This window comes from Buceros rhinoceros, unplaced genomic scaffold (genome assembly GCF_000710305.1).
Source record: "Buceros rhinoceros silvestris isolate BGI_N320 unplaced genomic scaffold, ASM71030v1 scaffold22026, whole genome shotgun sequence".
NCBI lineage: Eukaryota > Metazoa > Chordata > Aves > Bucerotiformes > Bucerotidae > Buceros > Buceros rhinoceros.
The window spans coordinates 1-13969 of NW_010418380.1; the positions used below are offsets into that span (position 1 = coordinate 1).

Here is a 13969-nt window from a genome sequence, read left to right on the forward strand (position 1 = left end):
AAATAATAAATATATACACACATATACAGACACTTGTCTCTGAATTTTGTACAAACTGCAACAATCTTTATACCACAAAAAGGACTCATTAACACCACTGGTTTCCATTAGAGAGGCTCCCAGACTTGAACAAGAGCTATGGAGGTGTGCCTCTTATGTCTTCTCTACATTTTAGCAAAAAGTTACTTTTGCATGCACTTACATAAGCACAGCCCCTCTTGTAAAGCCAAGCAATCATGGTTACAGGTAACTAACAACTACCTCGCTTTCTCTGAAAAATCACCCTTGCATATTCCATTCAAACAAATCTAACTCCAGTGAGAGAAGTATTGTTTACTTGTGATTTTTTCATATACATAATAGAGTCTTTTTTGCAAAATTTATGTAGGCTTTAGTGAACAGTGGTGTTAAACTGAATATAAAGACTGGATACAGGTGATGAGCTCTTGTTCCTCCATTAACAACACACACAAAACAAGTGTAAACACACTCTTTAAAGAGGAAATGTTAGCTAAATTAAAAGTCATAGTAATGAACTGGAATATGTATTTGGAAGGCAAAGAACTGAAAACAAAAGTGTGAGTGTTGGCTGAAGAAGTTCTTAAATTTTTTTCACTGAACAGAATTGCAATTCTCATCTCCAGTTTTTAAAACAACTAATTCTTTACTGCTTCTTTAAATTTCTCCCAACTTTCTGCTCTATTGTTTTCAGGGTACCATGCAAATCAGGGTAGCTTATAAAATTTATTTCAAAGCCTGCAGTTCAAGATAGACTAGATGAGTATTTCCTCCAGCTGTGAGCACTAAGCCAAAAGCAGAACTATCCTCAGAAATATTGTTGAGCACAGGATAAGACTGTAGCTCACAGTGGGAGGAACAGTGTTAAAGAACAGATTTGTTAATGAGGGAACTAAGGAAGAAAGAACTGATGGAAATGTAATTTCTCTTTCCTTAAGCTTTTACTCCAACCACAAATGTATTGTCTGCTTTGAGGAGAACTAAAATGGAAATAAACTCTTGCTGGTAATCTTTAGCTGTAATTCATTCTTTTGAGAATAAGCATTTTCAAAAGTGAGAAACAATTCTCAAAAAACGAGTAATATTGAGAAAGGCAATATACTTCGGAACGCATTAGTTTAAACATTAAGTAAACCTGAAGGTGTTGGATTCACCGGATACAGCAGTGCAGAAGGAGGTTCCCATTTTGGTATATAGTTACTGAGCTGGAGAAGAAAAGGTGCCTGCTGCCTGTGTGCTCCAGAACTACGACTGCAGCAGAGAACATCCGTTTTGGACATATTTTCACAATTAACAACAACAAATAAATCCCAGAAGAGTGAACCTTGTGGGATTTTACCTACCCAGAAAGGAGTAAGGCATAGCACAAAACAACTCAGTGTAGAAACTAAGTATGAGAGACTCCGAAGAACTGGACACTATCTACCGTATGGATTTACATGGTAAAATACTGACTCTTATTTAATAAAGAGCATGATCCCATTGGAAAATTCTAATTTAAGCTAACCCATAAACACTACCTTTAAATGAACAGCATTAACAATATTAACCTCACAGAAATTAATGTATTTTAAGGTGAGACTAAGATACAGCACCTACCTAAAAAATGCTGCATTTAAAAGCATTAGGAACCCAAGCTGAATGTGCGACTTTTGAAAGTTTTAGCTTTAAATACTAATAATTTTAAATGGCCAATATTTAGATGATCTTTGTGATTAATGCCTTGAATGTATGTTAATAAATTTAGCAATTTAAAAATGTTAATTTTTATGTTCACATAAAATTCCTAACACTTTCTCCTCTACAGAAATGAACCTATCTTTTTCCTGGTTCTGTTTTTTTTAGGGTTTTTTGTATTTTTTTAAGTCTGAAAAAGAGAAAGTCCTCAGATTGCATTCTTGTACAGCATGAAGAAACAAATAATCTAATTTTATGATCAAGCTTTCAACCACTCAGTAGGAACCAACAACAGAACTGCTGATATTGCTGTATACAAAATATTCTTTATGTTGGTCTAAGAATTCAACATCTGAAGCAAACAATGTCATTGTTTGGTGTCAGTTTCATTTAATTTATGACTTTAAACGCATTCCAAGTTAATTGCAGGTGTATTTTTTTTCCCATTAAGGAAACATATCTGTCACAGATTACACAACTCAGTGCATGTCACTTATTATGGCTTTGGCTTAAATATTGTTAGAAGATATTCCTTTATCATACTCATTTTTTTAAAGATTCCTAGTAACTTTTTTTAAGTAATACAGACCACTTTAGTCTTAGAAGCTGCCACCACTGAAAAAGATGAATTTGTTTTCTGTGTGTTACAGTGACAGTAGACTTGCACATATTGCTTGGATTTATATGACTTCTTTGTTTTCTTCGGCCTCTCTGTTAGTAACGTATACATAAGCCCTACATCACTAACAGCAGCAAGTTAAATCAGATTTATACGAGCTGACAGCGTAAGAGCATAATGCAAAAAGTAGGTAAGCTGAAATGGCAGCATCAATCATAGTCAATGACACAAGTTTCCTGCACTGACTTGTTATGACCAACTGCTAATACTGTACCACTGCAAAGACTGCATGCAGCAGTGAACCTCATGATAAAGCCAGAATGTAGGTTCAAAGAAGTCAAATTTGAAAACATTCACCATTACAAATTCACACACTTTTCTTCATCATACAACACTATGTTCACCTGAAAACCTCACCTTTCTCCTCTCCTTGATCTTCAGACCGTTAACATTATTATCAGGTCAAAGCTGTATTTTCTTAAGCATCCATGTCCTTCATACTTTGAGATTTAGCATCTTGGACCTTCACTTTGTCGCAAAACTGGACTGATACACTTTGCTGTTCGATTCTGTGGTCTTGGAGCTGGCAGATTCTATAGTCTCTGTGGTGCCATAACAGTCGAGGGTCTCAAGCAGAAAAGCAAACCCAGCATTGTGATCCACACTCTAAAGCTAAGGAATTAAATTGTGGAAGACCTTCAGAAATGTTGACCAAAATGGGCCATTTGGATAGCATCCAAATGACTCAAAACTTGAACCAGAAGAGAGAGGTGTGGTTCCACAGGGCAACTGAACGACCTGGAATTGGCAATGAGCCACATCAGTCACAAATCGGAACAGCTGTCTGTTCTGTCAGAACTAGTGTAAAACATGCCTAGTCTGAACGTCACAATACGATTTCAAAAGAATGGCATTACTTTAAGAGCACCCGCCTTTCCTTCCAAGACATTGAGTGTTTTCCGATTTGAAAAATCCTTCCAGGTTTCACAGATTTACATAGGTGAGGAACTATGGCAGTCTTTGATTTTATTGGTCTCCACAGAAAACGCTTTTTCTCTTGGCTCCTGTTTAACTCGGCTCACACAGACAACACCCTCTGTATTTTCTTCAGCTTAAAAACAAAACAAAAGTCAAACACTGAAGTTCAAACTCCACTGAAAACACTTCAGCCCCAATAACTATGCATTTAAAAATATAAATTCAGGAACTCAAGCTAATAGGTAAGGCATTTGTGAAGTTAACTGCTGTTTAGTTTGACAGCCAGTTACGTCACCTACTGTGATGTAAGACATTGCAATTTGACATGAATTTACTGAAGTAAGAGTTCCCCCCAAGTAAGAATATTTAAAACATTTATAAATATGTTTGGAGATATAAAATTACTCTCACACAAAATGTCTTTCCTCTTTCCTATGGAAAAATAAAACTACCATTTTCTCTCCCCACCCCCCAGTGCCCCCAGAGAAAAAGAGGAATCAAAATGCTATTGCTGAAAAAAATTAACTCTAAAGCGTGTTGATTCAGAGAATGACTTACACTTCAGGCACGACTGGCCACTTCTCAATGATAATTTTCAGCAGGTAATAACTTAAGTTAGCACTTGAACAAGAGAAAATTCAGAACTTACAAGATAATTCTAACCAAGTGCACATGTACATAGGTATGTGCACACACACAGGAGAAAAAAAAAATCTTGAAATACGCTGACTGAACTGTTAAGTTCAAGTATAGGGTGTTTTTTCCAAATAAGCTCTGTAATATTATTCCCTCGTCAGTCTAGATTCCTGCTCTCCAGCCTAAGAACTTGTCCACAGGAAAAAAAAAAAGTATTTGTTCAATTTATAGGCTAGTCTTCCATGTAACTTAGGAATGGCACCAACGTTCTCACAATTTCCAAATTCAGATTGAGACCTTGAGCAGAAAAAACACGGAAATCTCAAAGTAACAGTGACTTTAGTCCTTGCAGTTCTATAGTTTTATACTTGACTATATTTCTTCTTGTGTAAAACAGTATTTCTTTAAAAATTCACTTACAATACTCATCACTTACAAAAATTTGAGAAGCATTAACATCTAGTTGGAAGAAAATGGGTTAAACAACTGAATAGAAGAGGTGAATTTATCACTTCTCTGAAATTCTTTTACAAATGAAAACAGAACTTTGCAGGAGAGAAGTCAAATTCAAAAGAGAAAACAACCAATTGCACAAACATGAGTACAGCAGGCAGAAAATCCCTTAAATTTATCTTTGACGATAATACCAGAGTAAAATATCCCAATATTACTTTAATTTGTTATGAATTTCAGTGTATTTCCTCATGTACCCTTTACTCCCTTTTTATTTCTTCATGAGGTCTTATATTTCCATTGCAGAGTATTACAGAATTTAGTAGAAATTAGTTTTTGCGGACCTGCAAAAGTCATCAGGACATAATGGAGATAATTATCACTACGGCATTATGAAGGTGTAGGCTATGGGTGTGCTAGGTCTAGCACACCTTCACCTACACATTCCTGCGAAACTACTCGAGATCCATCTTTTGAAAAGTCGTAGATGACAAGAAATTGATAAAGCATTGCACAGCTAACGTTTCAGACCCACTGGGTAGTCAAAAGAGCACGTGACACTGATCTATATATGCTCCATAGCTAAGATGTGTCTTCACCAAGACTTACAAATCATTCTTTCAGAATGCAAGCGTTCATTCTCAGTCAGGTTCATGGCTGAGAATTCAAAGACTGTATCTAGATTTGATAATAATGGTTTTAAGGAGCCTTCTGTTTTGATAGAAAGCCATTTATGGTGCTTATTGTGTATTTTTTTAAAAAGCATTTTCAAACGGACATTTGAAACTTCAAGAAATTACATACATCTCCGTATGATCACTTCTAAATAGCATATTGATGGCTAAGAATTCTAGAAAAAGTTTACTTTACTTCAAAAAAATTCAGAAATCTGCTGGGATGGTTCAAATGAAGTAGTCAAAAAGCCCACATTTCTTCCCAAAGAGTTCTAACTATATTCAATACTGGTTATTTTATATTCTTATTTTTAATATCATAATTTTAGCTAAATATTAGGATTTTTGGCAAAAACATTGTGTTCATCAAATGAGCTGGTATTTGGTCAAAGTGATAAGCAGATTAATTAAGAAATCACCTTTTTACTGTAAAAACTAATTTTTGTTGGTTTTTATACAGTCCTCATTACCAACACATTTCTCTCCTTTCTTCAAGACACACAGAAGAAAATCCACCATGTTTTCCATATTTACATATTATTGGGAAGTCTGCAACTTACTAAGTGCTGGACGGTTGTCCACAATCCGTACTGGAACTGTCTGTACATCTCCCAAGAGAATCTGAGGGACGAGGGAGTCACCTACCCCTCCAACTGACACCAGCTGGCCCATGGTGACTGCACTCTGATCAGAGCCAGGCAGAGTCCCAAAAGCAGAGGCAGCGGTGCTGTGGTGCGTTGGGCCAGCACCTGCTTGCAGACTGTGTCCCTGACTAAGTACTAGAGAACGGTTGGTTACTGCACTCCCTAGGGAATCCAGACTTGCAGGGCTGGGAGGGGCACGGTTATTTACAGCTATCAGGGCTGTTGATCCATTTGTGGAGGTAAAAGGTGACTGCAGCTGCAATCCCTGTGAAAGAGAAGGCAGAAGAACTAACATATCAGTATTTACAGCAGGAGGAATTTGCATTTAATGGCACATATTTTGCAACGGTGGAACTTTGACTTCCTATACATCATCTCTTTCAAACAATCAGGACAATGATATCCAGCAGCATGTAGAAGACCCCTTATGACCATAAAGCTCTAATTTTGGACTGATACTCAGTTTCAAATCATTCCCCAATAGTGCCCATGCCCACAAAAGGTGGGCACTAAAAGCTAAGCATACTGCTTAAAAAATAAACAAACAGAAACCGTAGAGGTGGAGCCAGGCTGTCTTCAGAAAGAGAAGGAAACAGCAACTAAAACAACATCTTACTGCAGACTGTATTTCTAGGGAAGAGATCATGCGTTTCATTGGGGTTCAGGAAGTATGAAGATAGCTTTTCAAAAAAGAGAAGGTGGCTAAGAGAGCCAGCGGTGAGGGGAGATAAGCTGCAGAAAAAGTTCTTCTAGCATGACATTCTTGTCTCCACTCTTCAGCCTTTCAACCTGGAAGTTTATAGATCTGAGCTGGGAGGAGTTTAAGGATTTTTCCATATTTTAAGACACTGGAGGAGGATTTAAAAGGAGTAAGTAAGACTATCTTAGCTCCCCTCAGTTTTACAGCATTTTCATTATGAAATGACTGGACCATGTGGAAAATGAATAGGTGCTTGGTCTGAGACAGAAGCCCATTACATCATCTTAGTTTTGCCTTCACAAGAGACCCTAACTTCAAATGCGTCAAAAGACGGTAGTGGGACCCCATGCAACACAGCTATATGCTAAATGTGACATGCAAGACAGGCCAAGTAAGAGTTGACAGCTATTTCAAAGTCTGCGCTATCTAGCCAGAGGCGCTTGCTGTTCTCAGCTCACCTTCAGCATTCCCAGCACAGCACATTAGACGTTCTTCTAAAACTTGACTGTACCTGAAGTTGTGCAAATATCTTGGGCTGAAGTGATGACAGTGAAGACAACAGCTGAGCTGTTTCTGGTAGCAAAGACTCCCCGCTCTGGCTGGATTCTGCTCTGGAGACGACCGACTCCCCCGCTGAACTTCCTACAGTGCCACAGAGAGGAAGCAGACACTTATGACAAATTTCCTCTTCCTGTTTAAAAGCCTCCCCTGCAAACTGAACAAATCCCTTCAGTCTCAGTGGAGACATACAAAAGACATATATACATATATACTGTTCTCTTTGCAGAAGTTGGATTCTAAAGAAAAAAAGGCTGAGTATGAGAAAAAGACAATACCGTATGAAGATTGTATGTGCCTGTTCATAGTAAAAAACAGAGGCACCAATAAATCCATTTTGGAGACTAAAGTAATTGCAACCTACCTGCATTTAGAATTTCTTATTGTAACATAAAAGCCAAAACATTTCTATCAAAGCAACAATCAAATAATCTGACAAAACATACACCTCAATAAGGGCTCAGTAACAGACAGGCATCCGAAGAAGGTGTTGTCTTCCAAAATAAAAATCTACAAAGGAAATCCTCTAAGCCTCACCACTCCTTTCCAAACACCATTGTGAAATCAGGATAACTTCTATGCACTATCACATGAAAAATTAATTTATCTGGAGGTCTTTCAGCCTACAAATTATATCGTATCCTCAGAATTCTTAGTTAATGCAAGAATGACAGACTTAATTTCCTGAACACTTGAAAAAATTGAGGTTCACTTGTAGCAATTCCTGCAAGAAAACTTCCCATGGGATCATTCAATTTCCTGTTTGAGCCGCCCATTTTGGATGGCTCAAATTATCCACATTTCGGATAAGATTTATGCAGACGCAAGTAGACATTGCTTAGACTCTTATTTCACAGTTTTACTGCTACAGCTGTAAAAGAAGAGCTTGCCCTGTGCATGTAGATTAGCCTGGTGAATGGAAGAAAAATTGAGAACTGTCAGTCGCAAAAAGCTTTCCAGCAGGAAATCATACAAAAGTTGCCAGCAACCTAAGTGAGTGGAGATACATTTTCAACATATATACTGATTTGCAAACTCAAACTCTTTTATCAAAGCCAACCATCAGATACACCCTATAAATCATCTTGAACATGACTGTTTCAAATATTTAGTCTCTTTTTAATACTATACAGAGACCCCATATGCATACGTGAATATTGACATGTAGGAAGAAACGGTAGTTCTTTCCTTAGGTTATATTCTACACCAACATGCCTAGGAATAAACCTAAAAGTTCAACTCCTAATCTACCCACTCCTTACACTGTATGAGCATTCAGTATGAATGCCAGAAGTTTAAAAAAAACAAGAAAAAACTCGTCATTATGCATCAGATGTAAAAGCAAACACACTGAAGTTTGACAGTTAGAGTGATTCTCACACCTAGGAGAGAACAGAGAAGGCTGTACCACACGGAGCTGTGGAGCGCTGCACAAGAGACGAAACAGCTGTGTTTAGTTCTGTCATGGTAGGATTTCTTAAATGTAAACTCGCCTCATTTGGCACAAGTTGAAATGAAAACAAATGTATACAAACAGTTCAAAAAGTCAGTGTTGTTCCTCTTGCTACCACTTCTCATTCATTAATGAGAGATGATTTCTTCAAAGTCAGGCTTCTTTTTTTGCTTAGATTTGTAATACAATTATAAATACGTTTGCAATGTGACCAAATGCACACCTACATATTTAAGTGGACACAAGATAGGCTGGAATAAAAAAAGCTGCTTATATTCACTGAATTGGGGCACATATGCAGAAAACTAAACAAATCAAAATCTCTAGCTTCCTTTAAAATTCAGCATGTCACTGGATGGATGTTCACACATGTGATAGGCTACACTGCCTTAGAAAATTATCTGTGAAAGACAAAGAAAGAAGAACTGGCCTTCCTGAACCTCCTGCAGCAATCAGACCGTTCATATCAGAAGTCACCTCTGCTGCGCTCTATCACAGCTGCAGAAGACACAACTATTCTGTGTCTCTCCATAAAAGCGCGGTAATGGAAATATTAACATACACATGCAAGCTTCAGCACAGTAAGTCTGCTCATACTGCAAATTTCTTTTTATCCTACAAAATGCTTCCTTAAAAAATAGGGACACTATTCAAACTGAGCCTAAAATGTACCTCTTGTCCTCTAACAGTTGTCAACACTGAAATTTTACCTTAAAAGCACCAAGCATACACGATGCTTTTGGTTCAAGTTGGTGAGTTAAAAAAAATCCCAAACAAAGCCAAGCCTAACACTGGCCTTTCAGTTAACTGTAAATGCACTGGTGTACGGGGAACTGCTCCATGCAAATCAGGTTCACCAAGACATTTAGGAGAAACCACACAATAAGGCAAACATCTGGGACTTTATATTGTCTGCTGCAACAAAGATAAGAAACAGGTCAGGGAATGACAGGAGTCAAAGGGGAAAAGAAACTCAAACCTAACAGGACTTCTTCAGGCAAGAACCATAGTGGAGGAAAACTGTCAACGTGAGTAAATCTTCAAACATGACAACCTTGGCAGTGCCCCTTTGGCCCCTGTAGATTCCTCTATCAGCTGTCAGGAAGAAAGAGTACCCGCCACCATGTTCCAATTAAATGGGGAAACAAGCTAGCAGTACCACTGAGATTAAAAACATCCCAGAAGTTGGCAGTATTATCTTAATGCATGCAAACAGTTAGGGTCTTCCCACTGCAATCATATCCCTGCTAAAAGTCAACACCTTTTCTGATGAGTTTCACGTCAAACCTATTAAATAAGGGGTGGGAAAAGCATCCACAAACATGCAGAAAAAAAAATATCCCTCAAACCGGAGGCAAAGGGTAGAATAATCTAATTTTAAATTTATTATCAACCACCACGATCCAGCAGAACATCTCAGCCTATGTGTAATCTTAACTATGTTGGGTGGCAAGTAGAACTAGTTACAAAACACCTGTATTTTGTTTTAGTACATGTTGAAGCTGAAGTAGTATTAGTAGGAACTCACTTTCAACAGAGGAAAAATAGTGTAATTAGCATCTTTAAAAAATATGGACCTTTGACCATGAATGCATAAAACCAAGTTTCTATAAAAATCTACATTATCTACACTCTGGTTTTGCAGAGTAGGAGGAAGTTTAACACTTTGTTAGGTGGCTCAGCAGTGGCTGGGAGGAGATGCCACTTTGGCTTCACGTGTTAATGAAGAAGTCACAGCACGTCAAGAACTCAAGAAACATATCTCACAGATCTGCTGCCACTAAACACCTGTGTTTCTATTTCTATTCTAAGTATTAAGAAAAAATGGAAAAAAGTGCTCTCAGTTCTGACAAAGAAATACGGCATTCATTATTTAGGGCCTGATCTTAGCAGCAGAACTCATGAAGTCAGTGACTCTGTGAGAAGCAGGAATTCCAGTATGCGTTCAAGTTCTTTTTAGCATGACATTTAAACATCTGTGAAGTACAAACCACAAAGAAATTCAAGCATCCAGTTGGCTCTTGGGTATTGTGTGGCCTGACAGATGTATCTGTTCAGTAGAAATTTAATTCTTTATGAAGGTGTTAATAGCACCTTCATTCATGGTAAAATGTTCTTTCCACATAACCATCCTGTTAAAATCTTCAGTTGCTTCAGGATGCTAAACAAAAGCAAAATTAATGATTTTCATACTTCTGCCAACCCCATCAGGACTACATGTATTTTTCCACACAAGCAGTCACATCAAAATAATCCTTCTTAGGTTCAGCTGAGCATCAGAACATGACAGCAACCTCTCTAGAAGGAAACTGAACTTCTGTGACATAGATAATAAAACAAATCACATTTGGAGACAGCTAAGAGATTAATGCAGACCTACCATCTGAAGGTGGTGAGGGAAACGTAACAGTCACTGTTTCTGTGAGAACACTCCCACTGTCTGTGGCCCACTGCAACTGAAAGGGAAAAAGAAAAATCTCAGTTCTCAGAAAAGGTGCAGGTTTGTCTACTAGAGGAACTTAGGCTCTATACAGGACCCACAAGAAAACAGTGTCCAAAACTACACTTTCTTATTTTATTATAACTATGCATTTTGGGAGCTCTCAGTTTATTAAAGCAAAAGCATTGTAAAAGATTTAACATGCACTATACCACGAAGGCTAAAGTCTGCTCATGACAGTTCAAAGGCTTTAAAATAGAAAATAGCCAAACCATTTGTCTAACAAGTACCACTCTCTCATCTGGGCCAAGAACAGTGTAGAGAGAGGGAAAAGACTGACGACACGGCATGATTTAATAGCACAGTTTGTCAAAGCTGATTTTAAATCAGCAATTCCTCAGCAGTCACCCTCATAACTGAGCTCCTGAGCATTCTGAACTATCTGCTTCATGCTTACTTCACTTGCTACAAAGTGTATTTATAAAAATTTACACATTCAAAATGCAGTGGGAGCCCTAATTTAGGCCACACCTGAGACATACTTCATCTCCATTTTTCAGATATGGAAAAGTAGTAATAACTTCTCCAAAAATTTTCTGACAGGTCCCAATTTTTCTACGTCACATGGCTTCTAGTTCATGCAGTCCTCATGAAGTGCTAGTATTGTATAATTTGTCAATCAACTAATAGCAATCTAATCCTGATGAGATAAATAGTGAATAAGGTCAGAAGTTTTATTTGCATTTAATCGGCCAGAGATTCCACTGAAAATACTGCTGCTGGAAACATAAAATGATAGATAATTTTGGATGAAATACAGCAAAGTGGGAAAAATTAAGATTTCCAGTACTTAACTCCAAAACCCAAAAAGAAACACAAAGGCCAATGTACCGTTGCTGGGATACTTTCTGAATTATACACCATCTTGCCACTCCTCAGGGACTTCTGCACTTCATGAATGTGGTTCTTGATGTCATTCACAGTGGGGAAGAAGGATAGGTTATGCCTTTCTGGCACTTCATCAGGCTTGAATAATTCTCTTTCCACATACTTTCTGTCACATGTTAAAGGACATTAAAATACGCATATTTAAAATATATTGTGCTATTTCCCTCTGTTGTAGACACTGCCACCTTTTCCCTCCCCTTGTTGCAATGACAAGACAAGAGTAAGCTAGTTTATCTTTTGACTCAGGTCTTCGTGTATCTGCTACAGAGTTTGGAATTAAAAATCCTCATTTATTCAACTAACTATAAAGAGGACAGCAACTCTTAGTGACTACCTACAATGAAATGGAAAGAGGACATGAAAGCTAAGAAAAACAGATTTCCATGTCACATGGGAAATATTCAGTAATGCATCAGCACTGCAATTTAGTTGCAAACCAAATTATCAAATGCAAAAGTAGTCACAGCACTACAGATTGAGAGCACGCCAGACAGTTCTGTACCTTAGCTGCTTCCTCACTGCATAGACCTGCTCTATTCCCTGAGACACCAGTTCTCGGATCTTGTCTGCCACTTGAGGATGAAGTCGGGAAGGCAGCGCACAGCTCTCATCTCTAACTACTTCTTCCTCCTCCTCAGGAGAAGACACAGAAAAATGGGAGGGTGAAGAAGGGAGGCAGGAAGTTTCCATTTCATGATATTGGTGGGCTTGCTGAGTGGGTAACTGTATATACCACCTGGCAAGAAGGAAAGAGTTTCTACACACAGTTCTCAAACAAAACTAAAATAATTAGTCTCTTGGGGGAACAGTCTGACAACCACACACAACCTAGTTAGAGCGACTCAAGGTTTTACAGCCCCTGAGCTGGAAGATACTGCCTTTCAGAGCTCAGGGCCCTCTCACACCTTTCAATGCAATCAAAACCGATCAAACCCCCAAATAATACAACTATTTATATCTATTCCCTTCATAAAAACATCTGCTGAAGTTGCATAGCTTGGTGCTTAACACGTTTACCAAATTAATACTCCAGAGCCACAGAAGTCTTACTGACATCGTGGGAATTTTTACTATTGATATTAAATAAGAGCTTTAATGAAGTGACTAAGACAAAGCAAACCAAGCAAATTATTGCTCTTATTTGCTGCATTTGTCAAGATAAAGAAAAAAGTGGAAGTTTCACCTGAAGACACCGTCAGCATCTATCAAGTTCTTCTTCAGCATGTTGAATGCTTTCTCCTGCTCCATTCTTATGATTTTCTTGTCAATTTTAGGGTCAGTAGGAACCCTGTATTCCGGAAACTTTTGAACCTTTTTAATATAGATCCTTCCATGGCAGGGGTGGGATGAGGGGGAGGGGGGCAAGGGGAAATAAAAAAAAAAATTCTCCTTCAGTACACTTTGCCCTTGGGTGGGGGGTAGGCAAAAAACCCACCTACTTTGTATCACATATAGTTAGAGAAAAAGTTCAAGCACGATGTTGCAGGGGGTGAAAAGCCTCTAAGGGAACTGCAGAATTGTTAAAGACACATCAACAGAGACGGATGCAGAGAGACACGCTTCTATCAGGTCTGGAAGCCACTCAGCAAAAACCCTCTGATGCTCAAAAGAGTAAAAGCACACCATCATTTCTGAACAGGCTGTAGTTCACCTAATTTGAAGCCTGAACAGAGCACGTACTTATCTAGCTGCAACTGTCCAGGTAAACACACTCCTAGCTCAGTAAAAATTGAACAAGCACCCAGGATGCTGCTCAAGGACAAGGAAAATAAACATTAGCGCCGGATAAGGAGAAAGTACCCAGTGAACAGGAAGAACTGTAACTCCTTCAGCAAACAGGACATCTGCTAAACTAGGATGACTGACTGATGAGTGCAATGAAAAGCCTGAAGGAAAACCAAAGACGATGAAGTTTTAGGACCAAAATGGTCCTCAAGGACACCCCAATAACCAACTAATGCCCATTTCTATTTCACATCCTGATGTACTGCTACTTTTCATCCAGGCCACCTATCAGATCTCAGCCTTACTCAGGTTAACTAAAAGGACAGCATTTCCTTCTTACCTCTGAATGAGTATCAGCCTCAAGCTATCAAGGGGACAAAGCTAAGAGCTACAGTGCATATCAGTTACCATCTCCGGACAGTGCTCTATCAAGACTCACAGCAGGA

General features: G+C 38.3%; 1 protein-coding gene across 1 annotated transcript in view; it reads right to left on the reverse strand.

Moving 5' to 3' along the window:
• Window positions 1-3310: 3310 nt before the first annotated feature.
• CARF (calcium responsive transcription factor) overlaps window positions 3311-13969 on the reverse strand; it is a gene marked incomplete at its 3' end in the record, with an annotated part of 24432 nt that continues 13773 nt past the window's right edge. The window contains exons 8-14 of the mRNA XM_010138528.1: window positions 12982-13125; window positions 12301-12534; window positions 11742-11904; window positions 10791-10866; window positions 6911-7041; window positions 5616-5964; window positions 3311-3425 (exon numbers count right to left, since the gene is read on the reverse strand). Of these exons, the coding sequence (XP_010136830.1) occupies window positions 3311-3425; window positions 5616-5964; window positions 6911-7041; window positions 10791-10866; window positions 11742-11904; window positions 12301-12534; window positions 12982-13125 (1212 nt within the window). The remainder of the gene's footprint in view (window positions 3426-5615; window positions 5965-6910; window positions 7042-10790; window positions 10867-11741; window positions 11905-12300; window positions 12535-12981; window positions 13126-13969) is intronic.